Source organism: Nicotiana tabacum, chromosome 20, assembly GCF_000715075.1.
Source record: "Nicotiana tabacum cultivar K326 chromosome 20, ASM71507v2, whole genome shotgun sequence".
Taxonomy (NCBI): Eukaryota; Viridiplantae; Streptophyta; class Magnoliopsida; order Solanales; family Solanaceae; genus Nicotiana; species Nicotiana tabacum.
Genome location: NC_134099.1, coordinates 3,892,323 through 3,917,346, shown reverse-complemented (window position 1 = coordinate 3,917,346; position 25,024 = coordinate 3,892,323). Strand labels below are relative to the sequence as shown.

The following is a 25,024-nucleotide window of genomic DNA, read 5'->3' as shown; positions in this document are numbered from 1 at the left end:
TGGGTTTTACCGATAAGGTTATTAACAAGGCAACATCTATATGCTACCTAAGGAATATTCAACAAGTATTCAAGGCTTCCTTTCAATCAACCTCGAACACTGGGGGGAATCACCCTTAGAGGACGCATTCTCGAAGAAGGAAATTCATGCCAAGGAGGGCCTCGATAGGGGAATGTTGTAATGGGCCAAACGGTCAAATGAACCGTTTCCATATAGAATAGTCGAGCCCCCAGCGGAAAAACATGTACACATGTATTAGTTATTTGAAAAAAGCATTCTTATTATATCAAAACACTTTGTGCCTCAAGAAGTCTACTATTTTCACATTTAACGGCTCAAGGGCTAAAACCCCGAATGCACCCGAATACTCGGGGACTGTCATCAACAATCAACACATCGAGTCATCGAACACTCGAACTTATAAGACCTCAAAGAGGCACACTTGAGCTCACAAGACCTAGAAGAGGCATCCCCTCGATATTAAGGCCAAGGCCATTACACTCGGGGACTAAAGGCTACGACCATATAAAAGACTACAGTCATATGAAAAGGCAACAACCAAAATAATACGTCTCGGAGACGTCCGACTTCCGCCATAAAACTAAAAGGACTTCATATACTTCAAAAATATCGGTAAAATCAGGTTACCCTCGGTAAAAGCAAATTATAAGGGGCTTCGATATAATCAACCCTTTAATAACATCAGCCTTCGAAAAAACCTCAAGAGGTATTCGATTAGCGTTGCATATCAAATAACAAACGAGATTCCAATCAAGCGAACCTTCGAAAAACCCAAACGGGTACAAAAAACACAGGCTAAGGCATACAAAATTTTCACTAAATCTTTTAGCGGCAAAGAGGATTATAGCCATTTTAGAGGCCGAATTAGCCCTACCCAAAAGAGCCTAAGGGCCAACCTAAAAGATCCTAAGGGCCAACCTAAAGAGCCTAAAGGCTAATATATAAAGAGCTTAAAGGTTGAAGTACACCATCCGCGAGACCTTACCCAGCTCGGACCCAAAAGTCCCGAGCTAAAACTTAGCTCGAAGATAGAACCTTAAGTGGTAACCTATTATCGATTGTTGATCAAAACACAAAACTTGAGGGTCTACTCTACCCCGAATTTGATTCAACGCTCAAAGGTTACAGCATAAAAAATCGAGCAAATTTTGAAGAAACATTGAAGGTAAATAATCAAAGAAACTCCTTTCCTTTTTATATATACAAAAAGATATTATACAGGAGTCCTACAAAGCAAAAAAATACAAAAAGATAGAAAACATTCTACCTACACCAGAGGGGCATCCCTCCCCGGACCTGTCACTTCCCCGGGACCAGCCTCTTCTGTGGGGGTAGACTCTTCGGAAACCTCCTCCCCTTCATCATCTTCGACGTCATCATCATCATGGAAGGAAAAGACAAATTTGGCATTAGCCTCATCTGCCTTAGCTTGCTTTATCTCCTCGGAAAGGTCGAAGCCCTTAGCATGAACCTCTTCGAGGGTCTTCCTCCGGGATCGACATCGGGCATAGTCATTGCTTCTTTTCTCTCGGTCAGAAGCCCCCCTCAACTCCATATGAACATCGACAACATCCTTCAAATAGATGGCCACCGTCCTGTTGGCCTTGGCTTGAATTTCTCTGGCTTCAGCCCGGACTTTCATAACTTCGGCCTAGGCCTTCGCAAGACCAGCCTCGAGCTCGGCTATTCTGTCAGCCTAAACCAAGTTTCTCCCTTGAGCATTCCAAAGTTGAACCTCTAGGGCCAATACCTTTGCCAGTGCATCATTTTTAGCCACAATGAGGGTGTCTATCCTCGCTTTCCATTCATTGCACTCGACTCGAACTTGATCTACCTCACCTCGGAGTTGCCCAATCATATCTAGCTTTTGATGCAGCTGAGACATTGAAGTATTAGCCTCCAAAGATGGGAGAGGTAGCCCATATTTTTTCAGAATAGAGGTTACCTGCTTTTCTATTACACTCTTGTATTCACGAGCTTTGGTCAACTTCGATTGAAGATGCTTTAGTTCTTCCTCCTTTTTGTCAAGGAAAAGCCTAAGGGTTTTCTCCTCATTCAGATCCCTACGCAATTCGACTTCACAATGACGCAATTCGGTATTTAATTTGTCGAAGGCCTACACAAAGGAATGGAATGATCGATTAGACAAAAGAAGAAAAGTATAGCATTGGAGAAATTGTAGTGCCACTAAAAACTTACAATTGAGTAAAGATGCTAAGCCTCCTCGAAGATTGAGCTCGCATCCGTTGGGTCGGCCTCATCGACCCCAGCAAAGTAACCCTGCAAAGGGCCATTTTCACTCGGGACTCTACCTAGCTCAGACGTCTTCAAGTTCTGAGCATCCCTAATGGTATCCTCGGAGAACGCCGAGAACGACGAGGGTTGACTTGCTGTCATGGCCTCGGGGAGATCACCCGAGGCACTCTATTCAGGCAGAGGAGCTTGGAAGGCTACCTTTGGGGATTTCCAGAAGTCTGAGAAGCAATTACCGCGTCAGGTGATGCAGGGCCATCCCCCTTTTCTTTCAAAGTTCCTTCCTCGAGGCTAGGGGCCCCGATCTCAGCAGGCTTGATAGCCTCGGAAGATTTCCTGGTTCGAGTCACCAGTGTCGAACCCTCCATCTCGTCATCATCATCATCCAGGAACTGGTGGAACGAGTCAACATCCACGTTGATGACGATGCTTTTCTTATGCCTCCGAGTGAGCTCTGCTTGGCTTTGAGTATTCTCGTTCTTCGATGACCTTTTTCTCTTGTTATCCTCCTTTGGCTTTGGAGCTGAAGATCCTACTTCCTCCACGGAAGGGGGCGGCCTCATCTCAAAGAACTCACTAATACATGCGATAAAGGAATCAGGTCACATGAGGAAAGAAACCTAATGACACGTACCATGGTGTTTCGCTTCCCACTTGTCCTTCAACAAGTCCCTCCATTTGCGTTTGTCGTATGTTGAAGTAGTAGCTAGTTTGCGAACCCAGTCCTCGAGGTCGAGGATTGCATCAGGCATCCACGGAACCGCTGCGGAGAGGGGAAATGAGTAATTATGCGAAGTTTAGCAAAATTTATGGAAGAAACTAAAATAATGAATTCCACTCACGTTCGAAGTTCCATTTCTCGGGGAACGGTAGGAAATCCTTGGGAATAACATCGACAGTCCTCACATGGATGAACCGGCTCATCCAACCTCGATCCTTACCTTCGTCATTACTAGCGAAGAAGGACTTGGTTGATCGGTGTTGGAGTTTGATTAAACCTCAGAAATGTTGAGGTCGATATAGTCTGATGAGGTGGCTGAGGGTGAACTCGAGCCCGACCTTTTCGATGAAGAACCTCATCATTATTACGATCCGCTTAAAGGACGGATGAATCTGGCCCAGGGTTACTTGATATCTTCGGCAGAATTCAAGCACGAGCGGGTTGAGGGGACCCAACGTAAAGGGGTATGTATATACACTCAGGAACCCCTCTACGTAAGTTGTGACATCCTCCCCACGAGAAGGTATTTGCAGATCGACCTTATCTTCCCATTTACACTCTCTCCTCACAGCATCAAGGTGTTTTTCCTCAATTGACCTTATGTATCTCGATGAATGCTCTCGACGGCCGGCGACGTCGGGAGGTTTCTCGACTATAAAGTCTTTTTTTAAGGAAAATTTGCTCGGTACGATCTCGTGAAGCGCCGACGGCTTACCACCGGCCAAACGAGAAGTAGAAGTAGAGTTTCCTTCTTCCTAAGGAACGGACTTAGAAGTTTTTGCCATCGGTTCTTTAGAAAAAGAAGGAAGAAATGAATAAACCGGCGAGGTTTTGAGCCAATACGGTGGAGGAACTGGTGGTGAAAAGGAAGCGTATATAGGAAAGTAGGTGTTGCAAGGTGGGAAACTCCTTAAAGAAAAGAGAAAACAAGTATATATAGAGGAAGACGGCGACAGTTCATTAATATTGATGGCCGACCGGCTCTGACGCGCATTTAATACTTTTTGGGAAGAAAATCGACGGGACGCTTCGGTCATTTCAACGCTTACCTCATAAGAGTGATGCCATCATAAAAGACTTCGGGAATTCAAATCGTTTCATATAATTTCATTCTAAGAAACGTAGGGACTCTCTGTATATGTTCTAAATCGGAGAGCTCGATTTCGAAGACTTGATCATACCCCGAGCTCGAGTTCGGAAGCTCGGAGTAAGAATCGAAGACTTGATCATACCCTGGCCGGGATGGGTGCAGCTCGAGAAGCAAATCAGAGACCCACGAGGAAAGTATAGTTTCGATGACACTCAAGAAAGAGCGGGAATTTCTCAAGGACACGTGGGTCAGGGTATAAATTAAGGGATAAAATTTGTATGAAATAGTACAAGTCCGTACTAGGTTGTTATACAGCTGTACTAATAGATTTCTTTACCATAATTGGAAATGTACCATATTAGGGTTTTCCCATTCTATATAAAGTGGACCCTAATCTTTGTAAAAGGGATCTCATTCACTACAATAGAACATTCTGCTCTGCTTTTCTCGTTTACTGTGATCCACAATTGTTCTTCAGCTTTATTGTCATCACTTTATTGTTCATACTTTACTTGCTCTTAACTCGCCTCGAGGCCCCCGATATAATCGAGCTCGAGGTCCCCATTGCTCTAACAACACTGGTTTGGTTCATCAATTCTTCTTACTTAAACCTAATATTACTTGTATATTCACTAGTATTGAAATAAATCACATATCTTTAAAACCACAAATTATCTTTAATTGTTATTCACATTTTTCGAGATAAATAATTATATTTTATGTCACATTGATTCCTTTATAATCTGTTTCAAGAGAATAACTCATTTTTAAGATTTGAAAATAATTTAACATTTTCGTTTTATCCTTAAATGAGATGCTCCATTTTGTAATTGTATAAAGAAGTTAAACTCTTTTGAAAATAATAAAAATAAAAGCTAATCACTTCGTGATTACGGTGAAGGCCGCTATGGGTATGGGATAATCACAAGTTGTAGTTAAGCAAGTGTAATTATAATCATCAAACCAAAGAGTATTTAAGTCTATATTTCTATTGTAATATTTCGTAGCGATAAGCTACTTTTTTTGTTGGTCTATCTGTATTCGGATGTCAATTTCCTTTTATGAAAGAAACGCGATTACAAAACTAAACCTAAAAATACAGCTGAATTTATACTCCATTTAATTTTTTGGGTAAGCGCCTGTTCTGGACTCTAGTAATTAATTATCAACTCCTTTTATTATACGAGTTTATTCAATTCCTCTTTGCTTTTCCTCTTTCACTTCTTTTGTCAACTATTTGAAAATGAAAATTCGATAATGACCATTTAGCTTCTACGTTTGTCAGATATATTTAAAAGAGAATTATAAAGCTCTCTGACCGTCTTATTCTTGATTTTTTTTTTTTTGTGGTGTACTGTACCTTATACCTGGAAGCATAGTTCATGACCTTTTTTTTTTTTGGTGTGTATTTGGACAAAATGACAAAACAAAAAATAAGTCTAGCAACCACGCTGTCCTAGAATCCAGTGATACACTTCCACTCTATATAAGATGCTTAAAATAACTTTATATAATTAAGACAAGGCCAAAAAGCAGGTGGAGATGCTAATGTCATTAGTACTATAATTAAGCACATTATCTTACAAGTATACGAAAAAAACTAAAATAAAATATATAGATATAGGAAAGAAATTACAAAACGACAATTTTGCGTAATGTATGTGACATGACAAAGATTTGTATAATTAATTAGCTGTAGCTCGAACTGTTAAAATATGCTTATCACTAGAGCTGTAACTGTCGATAATTTTTGCAAAAACATTTCGACATATTTATTTATTTATTCATTTATTTTATTATTATGAGAATCAATTCTACTACTTTTGGTTCTGGAGTTTCCACGCTTGAAAAAAAAACTCGGGGCGTTTCGACCAAATCATCGGTCTGGTACTAGATGTAACCTTTCCCCCGGGCAAGATGCCGAATATTTATAACGCTCTGGTAGTTCAAGGTCGAAATAGTGTGGTCAACCAATTAATGTGGCTTGTGAGGTACATCAATTATTAGGAAATAATCGAGTTAGGGCTGTAGCTATGAGTGCTACAGACGGTCTAACGAGAGGAATGAAAGTGATTGACACAGGAGCTCCTATAAGTGTTTCAGTGGGGGAATCGAATTAACGTGCTCGGAGCGCCTGTTGATAATTTAGGGCCTGTACATACTAGTACAATGAGTCGGGTTAGCCCAGCCCAGCCCACTCGGGCTTTAGCAATTGACAGGCTGGGCTAGGCTAGCCCACCATTTTGATGGGCCTTCTAATGGTTATCCCACCCCAGCCTTATATGGTCGTAGGCCCCTACGAGCCAGACCATCATTTTTTAGAACATAATGTTATATATTTTCTTTATGTACTAACCTAAAAAAAGATAAATATTTAAAAGTTAAAAAAATTCGCAAAACTTAATAACATTTTATACTTGTCACGACCTGAAATTCTCACATTCGGAACCGTGATGGCGCCTAACATTTCACTTGCTAGGCAAGCCAACGTTAGAGATTTATTAAACCAATTCCTTATAATATAATTAACAGTAATTAAGCTATAACGAGTTACAATGAAAGCGAAAATTCATAACAACGCCTTAATATATATATATATATATATATATATATATATATATATATATATATATATATATATATATATATATATATACTACGGATCTGGAGTCACAATTCACGAACTTCTAAGATTTCATTACAAGTAAATGTCTAAAGAAAATACAACTATTTTCGCCAGGGTCTACAGACGTTGGCAGATCTACCATAGGTCTCCTATCGGATGGATTCAACAGCTAACCTCATGATCAGCTCGGGCCAGTACCAAAATCTGCACAGAAAGTGCAGAGTACAGTATCAGTACAACCGACCCCATGTACTGGTAAGTGTCGAGTCTAACCTTGGCGAAGTAGTGACGAGGCTAAGACAAGATACCTACAAATAAACCTGTGCAGTATAACACTATATGTACCAATAACAACAATAAAGGAAACAAGACAAGTAATATTGGAAGAGGAACATGCTGAGGGGATCACAAGATAAAGGATCACAGCAGTAATAAACATTTTGATCAACCGATATACTAGGAGAAATTAGGAACAAGTAACCACGGTAAAAGAAAATGCACGACATCACCCTTCGTGCTTTTAATCTCAACCTCACCATATGAATCAATAGCAACAGCATGACATCACTCTTCGTGCATTAATTCTCTCATAACATAGCACAACATCACCCTTCGTACATTAACACTCACAATATGGCACGGCATCACCCTTCGTGCATTAATACTTACAAAACATGGCACAACATCACCATTCGTGCATTAATACTCACAAAACATGGCACGACATCACCCTTCGTGCATTAACATTCTCCCTCACCAAAATATTAAATAATAACAACAGGGAGATAGAAATAACAGAACACGTCTTACTTCAACATTTGGTTCCACATTACCGACCTCAACCTTGAGTTAATACTCAATCAATACCAAAATCCGTAAGCATGATAAGAATGATCAACACAACTATAAACTAGTCTAAGCATGAAAAATATGATCAAGGAAAGCAACAAATACAAGAATAAGACCCACTCGCATGCTATGACTCGACAACAACGTATAGGTACTCGTCACCTCACCTATACGTTGTACCCAACATTCAAACACATAAAAAATAGGCAAATAAGACCTAATCCCTCAAGCCAAGGTTAATCACAACACTTACTCCATTCCAACTGCCAAACTCAAAGCTCAACCACGACTTTTCCTCTCAAACGAGCATCTGAATTGATAGAATCTAGCATATTACCAACCAAACGATTCAAATTAAGCCTTAGGAACTGCCCATGATTGTAAATAATTCAATTTAGGCCATTATTGAAAAAGTAAAAAAAAAGTCAGCCCGCTTGGTCCAAACCCAAAATTTGGACCAAAACTCGATTACCCATTCACCCCGGATATATAATTAGTTTTGGAATCCGACCTCAATTTGAGGTCTAAATCCCCAATTTTCAAAATCCTTAGTTTTTACCCAAAAATCCCCAATTCTACCATGAAAACCTTATATTTTAGATTGAAATCTTGTGAAATATAGTGAAAGATTGAAAGGAGATAGGTTAGAATTACTTACCAATGATTTAGGGAAGAAGGAGTCTTTGGAAAATCGTCTCTTATATTTCTAGGTTTGAAAATTTGAAGAATGAGAGAAAAATCCTGTGTAAGTCTTTTTACAGAGCTGCAGATGTCGCAAATGCGTCCTGGGCTTCGCATAAATGTGAGAAAAGCTTCACAAATGCGAAAATCCCACACTTCTGTTGTTTTCACAAATGCTAACAAATTGTTCGCAAATGCGAAACCTGAGGATCGCAAATGCGACCCTTGTCTTCGAAAATGCGAAGTTGTCCCTCCCAGCCCACTGCTCCCAAATGCGAGGCTCGCATTTGCAAGACAGATCTCACATTTGCAAGATCTACAGGTCTGATGCACACCAGCTATGAATTTCTAAGTTCTATTCACTTCGTACCCTATCTGAAACTCACCCGAGCCCTCGGAGCTCCAAATCAAACATGCACACAAGTCTAAAAATATCATACGAACTTGCTCGCGCGATCGAATTGCCAAAATAACACCTAGAACTACGAATTGAACACCAAATCGAATGAAATTTTCAAGAATGTTTTAAAACTTCTATTTTATCAACTGAGCTTCCGAATCACATCAAACCAATTTCGTTTCTCACCAAATTTCACATGAAAGTCATAAATATTATATTGGACCTGTACCGGGCTCCAGAACCAAAATACGGATCTAGTATCAACAAGGCCAAACATTAATCAATTCTTAAAAATTATTAAATTTTCAGACTTTTAATTTTCAACAAAAATTCATAACTCGAGCTAAGGACCTCTTAATTCGATTCCGGACATACGCCTAGGTCCCATATTCCAATACAGACCCACCGATACTGTCAAAATACTGGTCCGGGTCTGTTTACTCTAAACGTTGACCGAAATCAACTAAAATTAACTTTTAAGCCTTCCGAGTCAATACCTGAACTGCACACATAGATCGAGAAAGGCTATAATGAGGTTCTAAAGGCTTCAAAACATAGAATTTTGTTCTAGTACATAAGATGACCTATTGGATCATCACATTCTCCACCTCTAAAATAATCGTTCGTCCTTGAACGGACATAGAAAAGTACCTGGACTGGTGAAAAGGTGGGGATATCTACTCCTCATGTCCGACTCGGACTCCCAAGTAGCTACCTCAATGGGCTTACCTCTCCACTACACACGAACTGAAGGATAACTTTTCGATCTCAACTGATGAACCTGCTGGGCTAGAATAACCACCAGCTCCTCCTCATAGGTCAAATACTTGTCCAATTGGACAGTGCTGAAGTCTAACACGTGGGATGGATAACCATGATACTTCCGGAGCATGGACACATAGAACACTAGATGAACTGCTGATAAACCAGGTGGAAACACGAGCCTGTAGGCCACCTCCCCTACTCGCTCAAGAATCTCAAAAGGGCCGATATACCTAGGGCTCAACTTGCTTTTCTTTCTGAACCTCATTACACCCTTCAAGGGTGATACCTGGAGCAACACTCTCTATCCGACCATGAATGCAACATCAAGAACACTACGGTTAGTATAAATCTATACCCAATAATCAGGCCTCCCCCGGCTAGAACCATCTGACTGGCGATCGACACCGCCTACCATATAATGCCTCATAGGGAGCCATCTGAATGCTTGACTGATAACTATTGTTGTAGGTAAACTCTGCTAGTGGCAAGAATTGATCCCACGAACTTCCGAAGTCTATAACACAAGCGCGAAACATATCCTCCAATTTTTTGAATAGTGCGCTCGGACTATTTGTCCGTCTGAGGATGAAATGTTATGCTCAGCTCAACCCTCGTGCCCAACTCACATTGCTCAGCTCAACCCGCAAGTCCTAATACATCTTGGCGGCGCCCGGATGAATAGAATACCGGGAACTGTGAGCCTTCTCAAGAATCAACTCACGAAGTCCATCCACATAAGGCACACAAACACGACCCTGCATCCTCAAAACTCTGTCATCTCCAATAGTAACTTGCTTGGCACCACTGTGCCACACTATATCCCTAAGGACAAGCAAATGAGGGTCGTCATATTGCTGATCTCTGATACGCCCAAATAAAGAAGACCGAGCGACTGTACAAGCTAGAACACAATTGGGCTCGAAAATATCCAACCTCACGAACCAATTGGCCAAGGTCTGAACAAATAATGCAAGTTGTATCTCACCGACTAGAACGTACGCAAGGCTGCCCATACTCGCTGACTTTCTACTCAAGGCATCGGCCACCATATTGGCCTTCCCGAGATGATACAAGATTGTGATATCATATTCTTTCAATAGCTCCAACCACCTCCTCTGCCTCAAAATTGAGCTCTTTCTGATTGAACAAATACTGCAAGCTCCGATGATCTATGAATACCTCACACGGCACACCATACAAATAGTGCCTCCAAATCTTCAACGTATGAACAACAACTACCAACTTTAGGACATGAACTAGGTAATTCTTCTTGTGAACCTTCAGTTATCGTGAAGGATATACAATTACTTTGCCATCCTGTATTAATACTGCACTAAGTCCAATACGAGATGCATCACAATATACCATATAAGATCTTGAATCTGAGGGCAACACCAACACCGACGCCATAGTCAAAGCAGTATTAAGCTTTTGAAAGCTCATATCACACTTGTCTGACTATCTGAACGGGGCATCCTTCTAGGTCAACCTGGTCAACGAAGCTGTTGTAGACGAGAACCTCTCCATAAGCCGATGGTAATAACCCGTCAAACCCAAGAAGTTACGGATCTCTGTGGCTGAAGTAGGTCTCGGCCAGTTCTGAACTACCTCAATCTTCTTAAGATCCACCTGAATACCCTCTGCTGATACAACGTGCCCCAAGAAGGTGACTGAGTCCAACCAAAACTCATATTTTGAAAACTTAGCATATAACTGGTTGTCCCTTAAAGTTTAAAGTACGATCCGAAGATGCCGCTCTTACTCCTCTCAGCTGCGGGAGTAGATCAAGATATCATCAATAAACACAATCACAAAGGAATCCAGGTAAGGATTGAACACCCGGTTCATCAAATCTATAAATTCTGATGGGGGTATTTGTCAGCCTAAATGACATCACCAGAAACTCATAATACCGATATCGAGTCCGAAAAGCTGTCTTAGGGACATCGGATGCCCTAATCCTCAACTGATGGTAGACAGACCTCAAGTCGTTCTTTGAAAACACCGTGGCACCCTAAAGCTGATCAAATAAGTCATCAATCCTCGGCAATGGATACTTGTTCTTGATAGTGACTTTGTTAAACTACCGTTAATCAATGCACATTCTCATCGATCAATCTTTCTTCTTCACAAACAACACGGGCGCACCCCAGGGCAAGACGCTGGGTCTAATGAAGCCATTATCAAGCAAATCTTGCAACTACTCCTTCAATTCTTTCAACTATGGGCGAGTCATATGGTATGGCGGAATGGAAATGGGCTGAGTGCCCGGAACTAAGTCAATATCCCTGCCGGGTGGCATCCCCGGCAGGTCTGCAAGAAATACCTGGAAACTCTCGGATAACTGGTACATAATCCATGGAAGGAACCTCCGCATAAGAATCACGGACATAAGCCAAATAAGCTAGACAACCCTTCTCAACTATACGCCGAGCCTTTATATAAGAGATAACCCTGCTATTAGAATGACCAGGAGTCTCTCTCCACTCTAATCGAGGCAACCCCGGCAAGGCTAATGTCACCGTCTTGGCATGACAATCCAATATTGCGTGATAAGGTGACACCAATCTATACCTAATATGACATCAAAGTCAAACATATCCAGAAGCAAAAGGTCCACACTAGTCTCAAGACTCCCAATGGTAACCACACACGAATGATAAACGCGATCTACTATAATAACATCTCACACCGATGTGGATACATACACGGGGGCACTCAAAGAATCACGGGGCACAACCAAATATGAAGCAAAATAGGAGGACACATAGAAATAAGTAGAAACCGGATCAAATAAAATTGAAGCATCTCTACTGCATACTAAAATCGTACCTGTGATGATGGCATTAGAAGACTCAGCCTCAGGCCTGGCTGGAAAAGCATAACATCGGGGCTGGGCCCCACCACTCTGGACTACATCTCTAGGACAGGCCCTAGCTGGCTGGCCTCCACCTCTAGGAGCCTGACCTCCACCTCTAATGGCCTAACCACCACCTCTAGCTACCTGACCCCTACCTCTAGCTGGCTGAGAAGGCGGTAAAGCACCCGGTGTAGGGACCATGGCACGAGAACCCTAATGCTGAGAGCTGCTCGATGCACGATGGCAAAATCTAGCAATGTGCCTCAGATCACCACAAGTATAACAGGATCTCGGCTGCTGTGACTGCTGAGCCTGAAACTGACCCTGTCGACCTGAGTAACCACTCTAAAAACTCTAGAGCGGAGGTTTACTAATAGGAGCTGGTGGTGCACTATAGGCTAGCTGGTCGGAATAATGCATATGAGGGCCACGACTACCTGAAGCACCATGGGATGCCTGGAGTGCTGAATGAAACGGCATGGGAGGATGGCCTCTACCAAAAGTACCACAGCCTCCAGATGAGGCTCCACTAAATCTACCGGAGTGACGAGGCCTCTTGTCAGACCCCTGACCACTACCCTGCGCTAGAACCATCTCGACTCGCTTGACAACATTGGCAGTCGTCTAAAAAGAAATCTCATTCCTAGTCTCCTTAGCTATCTGCAATCTGATAGGCTGAGCAAGTCCCTTAATAAAACTCCTTACCCTCTCTCTCTCTCTCTCTCTCTCTCGATAGGAAGCACAAGAATAACATGACGGGCCAGATCCATAAAACGGGTCTCATATTGAGTGATGGTCATACTGCCCTGCTAAAGACACTCAAACTGCCGGTAATAGTCCTCTCTCAGGGTGACAAGAAGGAACTTCTTAAGAAATATCTGAGAGAACTGGTCCTAAGTAAAAGCAGGCGAACCATCTGGTCCGGTCAATACAAAGTCATTCCACCATGTATTGGCGGAACCGGTCATTTAAAACATAACAAAATCGACCCCATTGGTCTCCACTATCCCTATGTTCCGCAGCATCTCATGTCAGCGATCAAGAGAATCCTGGGGGTCCTTAGAAGGTGCAACACTGTAGTGAACTGGAAAGAACTTGGTGAACTTGTCCAATCTCAATAAACCCTCAGGAGTCATAGCATAATCATCGCTGGCCTGTGCCGCAACAACGGGCTGAACTACTTCAATTGGCTGAGTTGCTGGAGTTTGATACCGGGGAGCCACATGCTTTGGGGTGTGAGTAGCAGGAGTCTGTGCTCATCCTCCAGCCTGAAAGACGACTGGTGCCATGGGAAAAGTGCTAGCTTGGGCTACACTCTCTATAATAGACCAACGCATCCTAAAGCACTAGGTGGCGATTAACCCCTCGGGACCTAAGCTGGTCTCCATACCGATCCCCCAGATTCTAAACTCCATACCGATCCCCAAGATTCTACTAAGCCTACTCATAAATTGTGAGACCTAGGAAACCTAATGCTCTGATACCAACTAGTCACGACCCGGAATTCCCATACTCAGGACCGTGATGGCACCTAATATTTCACTTGCTAAGCAAGTCAACGTTAGAGATTCATTAAGCCAATTCTCATACATTTAAATAATTAACAGTAATTAAGCTATAATGAGTTATAATGAAAGCGAAAATTCATAACAACCTCAATATATATATTCTACTACCCGGATCTCGAGTCATAATTTACGAACTTCTAAGATTTCACTATAAGTAAATGTCTGAAAGAAATACAATTGTTTTCGAAATCAAAGGAACAGTAAAATGAAGTGTCTAGAAATGACCTCCATGGTCTGCGGACACTGGTAGATCTACCTTAGGTCTCTTATCGGATGGATCCAGTAGCTAACCTCACGATCAGCTCGGGCCAGTACCAAAATTTGCACAGGAAGTGAAAAGTGCAGTATCAGTATAACCTACCCCATGTGTCGAGTCTAACCTCGGAAAAGTAGTGATGAGGCTAAGACAAGACACCTATAAATAAACCTGTGCAATATAACACTATATGTACCAATAACAACAATAAATGAAACAAGACAAGTAATATTGGTAGGGGGACATGCCGAGGGGATCACAAGATAAAGGATCATAGGAGTAATTAGCACTTTGAATCAACCGATATACTTGGAGCAATTAGGAACAAGTAACCACGGTAAAAGAAAATGCACAACATCACCCTTCGTGCTTTTAGTCTCAATCTCACCATATGAATCAATAAAAACGACATGGCATCACCTTTCGTGCATTAACTCTCTCATAACATGGCACAACATCACCCTTCATGCATTAACACTCACAATATGGCACAACATCACTTTCGTGCATTACTACTCACAAAACATGGCACGACATCACCCATCGTGCATTAATACTCACAAAACATGGCACAACATCACCTTTCGTGCATTTACACCCTCCCTCACTAAAACAATGAACAATAACAACAGGGAGATAGAAATAAGAAGAACACATCTTACTTCAACATTTGGTTCCACATTACCGACCTCAACCCTGAGTTAATACTCAATCAATACCAAAATTCGTAAACATGATAAGAATGATCAACACAATGATAAACTAGTCTAAACATGAATAATATGATCAAGGAAAGAAACAAATTAAGAATATGACTCACTCGTATGCTATGACTCGACAACAACACATAGGTACTCGTCACCACAGCTATACGTTGTACCCAACGTTCAAACACATGGCAAATAGGCAAATAAGACCTAATCCCTCAAGAGAAGGTTAATCACGATACTTACCTCGCTCCAACGGCCAAACTCAAAGCTCAACCACGACTTTTTCTCTCAAACGAGCCTTTGAACTGATAGAATCTAGCATATTACCAACCAAACAATTCAAATTAAGCCTTAGGAACTACCACGATTGTAAAGAGTTCAATTTAGGACATTATTAAAAATTCAAAAAAAGGTTAACACCCGGGCCCCCTTGGTCCAAGCCTGAAATTCGGACCAAAACCAGATTATCCATTCACCCCGAGCCCGGATATATAATTGGTTTTGGAATCCGACCTCAATTTGAGGTCTAAATCCCCAATTTTTGAAATCCCTAGTTTCTACCCAAAAATACCCAATTCCACCATGAAAACCTTATATTTTAGGTTGAAATCTTGTGAAATGTAGTAAAAGATTGAAAAGAGATAGGTTAGAATCACTTACCAATGATTTGGGGAAGAATGAGTCTTTGGAAAATTGCCCTCTTATGTTTCTAGGTTTCAAAATCTCTCTCTCTCTCTCTCTCTCTCTCTCTCTCTCTCTATATATATATATATATATATATATATATATATATATATATATATATATATATATATATATATATATATAATATGTACTTTGAAATTAAAGATAACTTTGAATTTATAGATAAAGTTATAAAATTCGAATTTAAATTAAAAATAAAATTTATCTTTTTTTTTATCATGTTATCATACTTAATTTGGTTAATGATCATATGCAATCATGTTAGGAATTTTTTGTTATTTTTCTAATTATTTAAATACTACTTCGCCGCTAGCACCAAAAAACATTATTCCATACAACTATAAAATTCTTTCACATTTAAATCCTATAAGTATAGTTCTTTGAAACACCGTAGCTAGATTTGAATAAATCGAAATTCTTTTAAAATAAATGTAATATATAGGGTACACGTCTATGTTTATTTAAATATCAAAAAAGAGTTTACAAAACCAAATAAAAGTGTACTTACATATATAATAAAGTAAACATACATGCTGGAGAAAGAAACATCACAAAATCAGTCAATATTAAAAAAAAATTATTTATTTTCTTCTTGAAGAATATTTGTTTGAAGAGTCAATTCGCATAAATGGACATCAAACAAATAATAAAACTTTGACTATACAATTGCTATCATTAATTTCAATTTAGTACATTCAAGAAATTGAAGGGTATAAGCTGAAAACCCTTCATTTAGCTGTAGTCAAGCCAATATTGCATGGTATAATATTTTTTTCGTTGAAGAATATTAGTTTTGAATCATTAGATTATGTGAAAGTTTTTTTTTCAAACTCAACAAGAAAGAAATTGGTTTCTAATTGATAGTTTCTATAGCGACTTTTAAATGTAACAAAGAGTATATATAAAGAATAAATTGGTATGACGTGAAATATTTTTTTTAAAATGTAAACAAATTATTTTGAAAAAACTCTTTACTTTTGGTAATTCATAGATAATAAAAAGATAAGATATTTTTGAACATTAGTAGAGAGTTTTAAAATTATTATAATAGAAGTTATATCATGGATAAAATCAAAAAACCGAAATCTTATGGAATATTTACATAATATCCGGCCATATTTATTGTTTACTTTTTATAGTTAATATAATATTTTCAATTAAATTATCATAAAAATAATTATTATTGAAAAAATGTTTTAGAAACTGAAATTTTAAGAAAGAAATACTTTTTAAGATATATCAACACACCAAATAAGGGTACAAGTAGTAGTAAAAGAGTTAAGTCTTACTCAAAGAGTTACTCATTGTCTCAACATTTGATTGTTTTGCCATAAATATGAGTTATTATTTTGCTTCCCGACTATTTTTAGGATCCAATGACACTGGCAAGAATGGTATCAAAAAGGAAAAATAGAAAAAATGATTAATTTTTTAATGTAGTTAATATCCAATGATTATCTATATTTACTGAGAAAGTGTAAATTTTAAGATTATTTATATACAATCCAAATAACTTAAATATTTGACATGATTAGTGTACGCGCATCCGCGCAGGTACCAATACTAGTTTGAAGAATGTGAAAAATATCTCGTGTAAGTCATTTTCACACAGCTGCAGATGTCGCAAATGCGAAGCGCGCAAATACGAGAAAAGCTTCGCAAATGTGAAACTCCCACACTTCTGTTGCTTTCACAAATGCGAACAAATTGTTCGCAAATGCGGAACCTGAGGATCGCAAATGTGACCCTTGTCTTCGCAAATGTAAAGTTGTCCCTCCCAGCCCACTACTCGCAAATGCGATGGTTTCTTCGCAAATGCGGATGCTTGCATTTGCGAACGAGATCTTGCAAATGTCTCATACACACCAACTATGAATTTCTAAGTTCTATTCACTCTGTAGCCTACCCGAAACTCACCCGCTATCAGGGCTCCAATCCAAATATGCACACAAGTCTAAAAATATCATACCAACTCGCTCGCGTGATTGAATCGCCAAAATAACACCTAGAATTACGAATTGAACACCAAGTCGAATGAAATTTTTAAGAAAGCTTTAAAACTTCTATTTTCTCAATCGGACTTCTGAATCACATCAAACCATTTCCGTTTCTCACCAAATTTGACAGGCAAGTCATAAATATTATGTTGGACCTGTGCCGAGCTACAGAACCAAAATACGGACCCGGTATCAACAAGGCCAAATATTAATCAATTCTTAAAAACCATTAAATTTTTAGACTTTTAATTTTCAACAAAAAATCATAACTCGAGTTAGGGACCTCCGAATTCGATTCCGGGCATACGCCCAGGTCCCATATTTCAATGCGGACCCATCAGGACCGTGAAAATACGGGTCCGAGTCCGTTTACTTAAAACGTTGACCGAAGGCAAAAATTCTTTTTTTATCAGTTTTTAGCATATAAGCCTTCTAGGTCAATACTAGACTGCGCACGCAGATCGAGGAAGGCTAAAATGAGGTTCTAAAGGCTTCGAAATACAGAATTTGATTCTAATACATAAGATGACCTATAGGGTCATCACAATACTGTTCTAATATATCGCAATAAACACTAAAAAAGTAAAAATCAAGACTATATTTCATTCACTAAAAGTCAAAACTCAAAACAAACTACTCAAGAGAACGTTCATGATGCTTATGAGATATCCAACACATCATCTTCAGCAAACACAATTAAATCCGCTTGTGTCAAGGTTTTCTTAACATCTTCACTTTCATCTACGTTTACAATTCATATGCAATATTAATTAGTTAAATATTACGAATAATTAAACTTTAAAAACTAATAATATTCAAATTCACATAAAAAAAAATATTACCAGTTTGAGTTTGGGAAAAGTCGTGCAACCAATTTTGAGTAGTAACAAGTCTTTAGACATTTTCCTGATGGATGCAACTTCTGTACTTGGTAAGAACACGCCCACCAATGCTAAATGTTGATTCTAATGCTAGTATGCTACAATGTCATATACTTTTTATATTTGAAATAATTATTTTTATTAGCCCAGTCTCGGTCAAGCCTCACGAGCTACGGGTTTACTCTGGCCTGGCTTAAAAACTTCGTTTTTTAATGGGCTCCAAAAATTCTAGCCCAACTCTACTAACGGGTTGAATTGGCCCAACCGGCCAAGCACATATTGACAGCTCAACGTATTATATTGTATGTGTTCAAGATTAACTTATCAGTCAAATAGCTAACGCTCAGAGAAATTCCCAGTAGGAAGCACCTCCCCTAATGAGTCCTACGCGGAGCAGATAACGATTAGCTAGATCAGTGGATACCAAATGCCAGATAGTTTTACCATAAAAAAGAAGAAAAAAAACAAGCTTCTTATTGGTCTTCCTCATTCACATTTTGGTGAGATGTATACATAGCATTAACTTCTACCTTTTCTTTTAATTTTATTGTATCGTTGACTTGACTATTTGTCATTACTTATAATAATTCGCAGTTCATGTCTTAAACTAATTTCATAATATAAACAAAGTTGTAAACCCTAAAAATGGTATTTATCACTAGCTAGTTTACTTACAATATTAATTATTATAAATAGCCTCTACTTGCACAAAGTTTAGTTCTAATGTTTGTTCTTTTCTGATCCTATAATTCATTACTAGCTAGAACACCGACCAAATCCTAGTAACCACTTGAAGCAGCTTGAGTAATCTCTTACGTGTAATATTCCAACCAATGAACATTTGGACAATTGGATGCATGTTGACTTATGATAATTTTAAAATATAATTGTACATTGTATTTGAGTCAGACTGATGTTATATAATACAGTTTGACAAATGAAAACAAAAATACGCTTTTCTGTAATGTTTCTTGTTCATCATCATACTCATTAATTTTACTCTTAAGTAGTTAACGAAAAGGTTTTTCTTTTTCTTTTTTTCTCCTTCTTCTCAAGATAACACTTGTGATATTTAATACTATGTATAGCACGTGTGCTAAGTAGCTAGGGTGTAGATTAATCATTAATGTCGTAAAAATTTATTCTTTTTTGGTATGATTGAGTTATTTAATTTTCGGTGTGTGTCCGTAGTACTACGAAATGCGAAACAACTTGGAATGTCAGATTCTCAGCCAGCGAAAAATATAATGCAGCAACTTGGTTTAAGACACAAATATTGTATATTACCCATTGGATGAAAGTTACTATTTGGAGTAGTCTGGTTTGTCTCTTTGAGAAGTTATCAATAACGTGACCCCTCCATTATTTTCATCAATATATGGTGGCAAAATAAGTCGACATTACATGAAGTAACAACTAGAGAGGACATGTGAAGTACCAATCAATTCACAGCTAGAATAGTGTGGAAGATTTGGAAACTAGTCTTATTTTGATCAATAGGTCACGGTTCGAGCAATGGAAAGTAGTCATTAATACTTGTATTAGCGTATGCTGTCTACATCATATTCTTTGAGATACAGCCCTTCTCCGAACCCTACGTAAATATGAAATGCTTTGTGCACCAAATTGCCTTTTATATTTGACCAAGGGGATGAGTGGAATACACAGACTAACAGTTCCATATATCTCTTTGAATGACCTTAATTATATACTCGAAATGAGACATGTACTCAAAATCAAGATCCCCATATATCCTTCCATGCACTAGGTAATTGATGCTCCAATATACATGCATGGTTCTCTAGTCAAAGCAACTGTATCATTTTCATATACCTGGCTGACAATATATAGTTCTTTCGATGGTTTCTTAAGGACCGTTTCACTTTGCGTAGATTGATTGAACAAAAAAAATTTCTATTGGTAGGTGATCGTGCTTTTCAAATTATCTTTCATTACTTAGGTGAGCATTCATCACTTACTAATATTATCAAGTTATACCTAATACTGTATGTGAAAGGCATCAATATTGTTTGGACATAATAGCTACGTCCCATGTATTAAGGAGCGAGCTTTAGTTTGATGAAAGATTTGTTACTATTTATCTTTAACGTATTAAGGAATAACCTTTGATGTAATTGTAATTATCGCTTGAGTCCCATAGGCCTGCTGAAAGATTGCGTATAAGCGGTCGTAACACGCAGCGGAAGACAATAACAATCCTAGACAGATCTTTTCGTGTTTAAAATTTATTTACATGTCAAAAATCGGATCTAAGACGTACTTCGTGAAGAGAGTCTAGTTTCAAAATTTCTTTAATAGTGCGAAGACTCTATGCATATCCACACCGAGACCGATCCTTGCTATCAACTCTTTGATCAATGAAACTCGCGGACAAATTGAACGAAAAACTTGTGCTGAAATTTTTCTCAAAAAATCTCAACTCAAATTAGAAGAACAAGAAACACTTTTCTTATAATTGTATTTTCTCTCTTAATTTTGTATTGTATTCGCACTTTCATAAAGTGGTTTTTCTTCTCAAGAATTAATATGACGAGGAAAAGTTTTTCCTTTTCCGGAATAATACTTTCTCACGTTTTTGGCAGCCTAACACCCTTTTTATATCATCAAATAGGAACGTTTTTCCTATTTTGTTAAAATAATGGTTAAGGCGTTGATTTTCCTTTTGGAGTACAAATTTAATTTCTAAAATTAAACTTTATATAATTTTCCTTCTTCAAAACCGAATTCATTCCAAAATGGAATTGCCGACACGTCCTGGACTAAAGTTAGTCCAATTCTAAATTGGATCTAATAAGTTAGTCATCATTAATATTTATGTAAAATATATAAACAATTATCAATTAATTGTACTAAATATATATCTCATATATATTTTCAAGAGATATAATTTAATTTTCTATTCCAAATAGAAAACTTTAATTTGTTCACAATATTAATCATACCCTCTGTGCAAGTAAAGAATATAATAATATTTTATTTGGACTAATAACTACATTTATTTGACTAATTAAATTCCTAAATTTAATTATCAAATAATAAGTTAATTAATCCTTTAGCAAAGATGAGAACACTCGTTAGTGTGCGTCCCCATAGGTTCAATACTAAACCGGTAATAAATTGATCACATCAATATACTAATCAAGGGTGACGTCTAGCAATACTCCTTAACGACCGGATAGCATGAAGTATACAATTTACTCTCAAGAATCAGTAGAAGAATAATGTAGTAATTCCTTCTGTCCTTATAGCTCTGGATCACCCTAGGATATGGTTCAACTGTCAAATCCTAGTAGGCGACCAACTATGTGTTCATGCCAAATTTAATCGACCATTGAATGACCTAAGAAACCCTTTTCTTCTTTCATTGAATTGCCCTGGCCAAGGTCTTAATTTGGTCGTTTATAATTCATGACAACATGGAGCTTAAACTCATTACCAAGAGTTGACAGATTCCATCTTGATCAATCACTAATTCTACAAGTATTTAATCATACCCAATATCCTTTCAACTATCGCCCTAGGGCCATAGGTGTCTAGTATCAAAGCACAATAAATAACTTGTCAATTATTATAACGATCTCATGTAAAAGGAAACTCTTACATCTCATTCTTCAAGAGAATATCCTATTGACAGTTTATGGTAATTCTAACCATTAAGAATTATCCAATGAGTCGGTTCAATGATCATATCTCTATATGCATCATCTATTTATGTGATTTAGTTAATGAGATCAACTAATCTTTATCCAATAAAGACGATCACATAAATATTGATCTAACCGGATTACTAATGTCCAAATTAATAATCATATGATCAAGAACAAATTTGGATTAAATTATAAGAAACTTCACTCTCATTGTCATGATCTCCATCACAATGTCAAGTCTTAAAATTTAATCAAGGACCTTATCAAGCTAATCAAACAATTAATAATAACTATGATAAAAGAATATCAGATGCCATATACGTTTATATCAAATAACGTTGACAAAAAATATGTTCAAATCATCAAATATGAGATTGGATCTAGGGCATATCTAGTATATCCCTAACACCTACATCGATAATCATCAATCATTCATTCATTCATTGAATTGTACTAGCAATTAAATTGATTGAGACTATATTTCATAATATTAATGATCCTTCGTTTGGCGAAGTAATTACTTGTCTTACCGTGATGAAGATAATTATGAGGTAGATTTCGATGTTTTCAGACAACCGAAAATGAAGCATTTCAAATAAACCACAATTTAGCAAGTTGATATTATTATTGGAGTTTAACTTAACACAGCTGCACCATTTCTTGGTTTTTAGGTTTTACTGAAGTGATAAAGAGACAAATTTTAAAGGTTTTCTTCTTTGGCTGTATCAGAAACAAATAAATCTTACCATGCTGATTTCACAACTTCTTTTTTTTTTTCTACACATTTTCTTACAAGATAATTCAGCAAATAAGATAGATAAAAATATCTGTGGCTGCCGCAGTATGAAAGTGCCTTTAATTCAAGTATGAGCTTGCGGCAGTTGACGTGCTATAACGATTGAGCAAGGTAGAAAGAAAAGACTTGGTATGGCTAAATTGTCAAACCAAATCCTAAAGGAGCACATCTGTAATGATTTTTCAGTGAATCAAATGGATTTATCCTCACCAATGAATACAACAATAAAATGGAGTATAATCTCACAAGTGGGGTCTAGGGCCGGAGGATAGTGAGTATGTAAACCTTACCTCTACAGTGAATGTAGAAAGATTATTTTCAGTAGACCCTCGGCACGGGAAAAAATAAAAATAGAACAATAGCAACAAGCACTAACGAGAATAAGATTAAAAAAAATTAGGCGAAAGGAATAATATGTGGTGATATAAATCTACATAAAATATGACTTCCTCTAGTAACACCAGAATTGTCCGGAAATACACTCAACTACCTACTAACCATCAATCTTAATCCTGGACCTCCAAATATCCTATCAAAGGTTATGTCATCGGTCAGCTGAAGCGAAGCCATATCTTGCCTAATCACCTCTCCCCAACACTTCTTTGTCCTGCCTCTACCTCTCCTCAGACCCACCAAGGCCAACCTCTCACACCTCCTTATTAGGGTATCTGTGTTTCTCCTCTTCACATGCCCACCATCTAAGTCTCCCTTCCCACATTTTGTCCTCCATGGGGCCACTCCTACCTTGGCCTGGATATCCTCATTCCTAATCCTATTAATCCTGGTATGCCGGCACATCCATCTTAACATTCTCATTTCTGCTACTTTCATTTTCTGGATATGGGAGTTCTTGACAGGCCAACACTCTGCCCCATACAACATAGTTGATCTAACTACCACTCTATATAACTTACCTTTAAGTTTAGGTGGCACATTCTTATCACATAAGATACCTGATGCGAGAGCCTCCATTTCACCCATGCCGCTCCAATACGATGTATAACATCGTCGTCAATCTCCCCATTTTTTTATATTATAGACCTCAGGTACTTGAAACTATCTCTCTTGGGGTGAGTTGTATATCAAGCCTCACGTCCACATCCGCTCCATTAGTTCCATCACTGAAATTACACTCCAAATATTCTATTTGGTCTAACTCAACTTGAAACCTTTAGACTTTAGGATCTGTCTCCAAACCTCCAATCTCGCGTTAATAACACCTCGTGTCTCGTTAATCAGTACAATATCATCTCGACCAATAAATGCCATATATATATATATATATATATATATATATATATATATATATATATATATATATATATATATATATATATGTGTGTGTGTGTGTGTGTGTGTGTGTGTGTGTGTGTGTGTTATGATGACCCAAAAGGTCATCACTTGTTTTAAAATTAAATTTTGCGCTTCGAGGCCTTAAAAATCTCTTTCGGCATCACCTAGATTTGCGGGCGCATTCCGGGCGCGTAGCCGGAAAGCCATTTTGTGAAAATCTGTGAAAAATAATGAATTTTGCGTTTAATAATGAATTAATTTGACTTCGGTCAATATTTTGGGTAAACAGACCCAGACCCGTGATTTGACGGTCCCGGAGGGTCCCTAGGAAAATATGGGACTATGCCGGGAATCGAATTCTGAGGTCCCAAGCCCGAGAAATGAATTTTTAAAGAAAATTATTTTCTGGAATATTATTAAGTTTTTGGAAATGATACCTGTGTAGAAATTAATGGTATCGGGCCCGTATTTTGGTTTTGGCGCCCGGTACAGGTCTTAAATATGATTTAAGATAAGTATGTGAAATTTGATAATAAACAGACTTGAAACGACGTGAATCGGATCGTATTTGAGAAAATTGGAAAATTTGAAGTCCTTGAGAAATTTCATGATTTTGATGTTAAATTCATAGTTGTTGATGTTATTTTAGTGATTTGAATGCACGAGCGAGTCCGTATAATGTTTTTAGGTTGGTGTGAATGTTTGGGTTGGAGTCCCGAGAGCTCGGGTGAGTTTTGGATAGGCTACGGGGTGGATTTTAGACTTAAGGAATTGCAGACTTTCAGCTGTTACATTGCAGGCCTGCAGGCTTTGCATTTATGAAGCCTGGCTCGCAAATGCGAAGGCCTTGTCGCAAATGCGAACAATGGCCTAGGCCAGCTACC

At 38.3% G+C, this 25,024-nt stretch overlaps 1 protein-coding gene across 1 annotated transcript; it reads right to left on the bottom strand.

Annotated features, from left to right (window-relative positions):
* Positions 1-22,690: 22,690 nt before the first annotated feature.
* On the bottom strand, positions 22,691-23,678 carry LOC142174892 (uncharacterized). Its single transcript, XM_075241281.1, has 2 exons — positions 23,346-23,678; positions 22,691-22,771 (listed from the first exon to the last, which is right to left on the bottom strand). The coding sequence occupies exons 1-2, from the start codon at positions 23,676-23,678 to the stop codon at positions 22,691-22,693; spliced, it is 414 nt and encodes a 137-aa protein (XP_075097382.1).
* Positions 23,679-25,024: the final 1,346 nt, after the last annotated feature.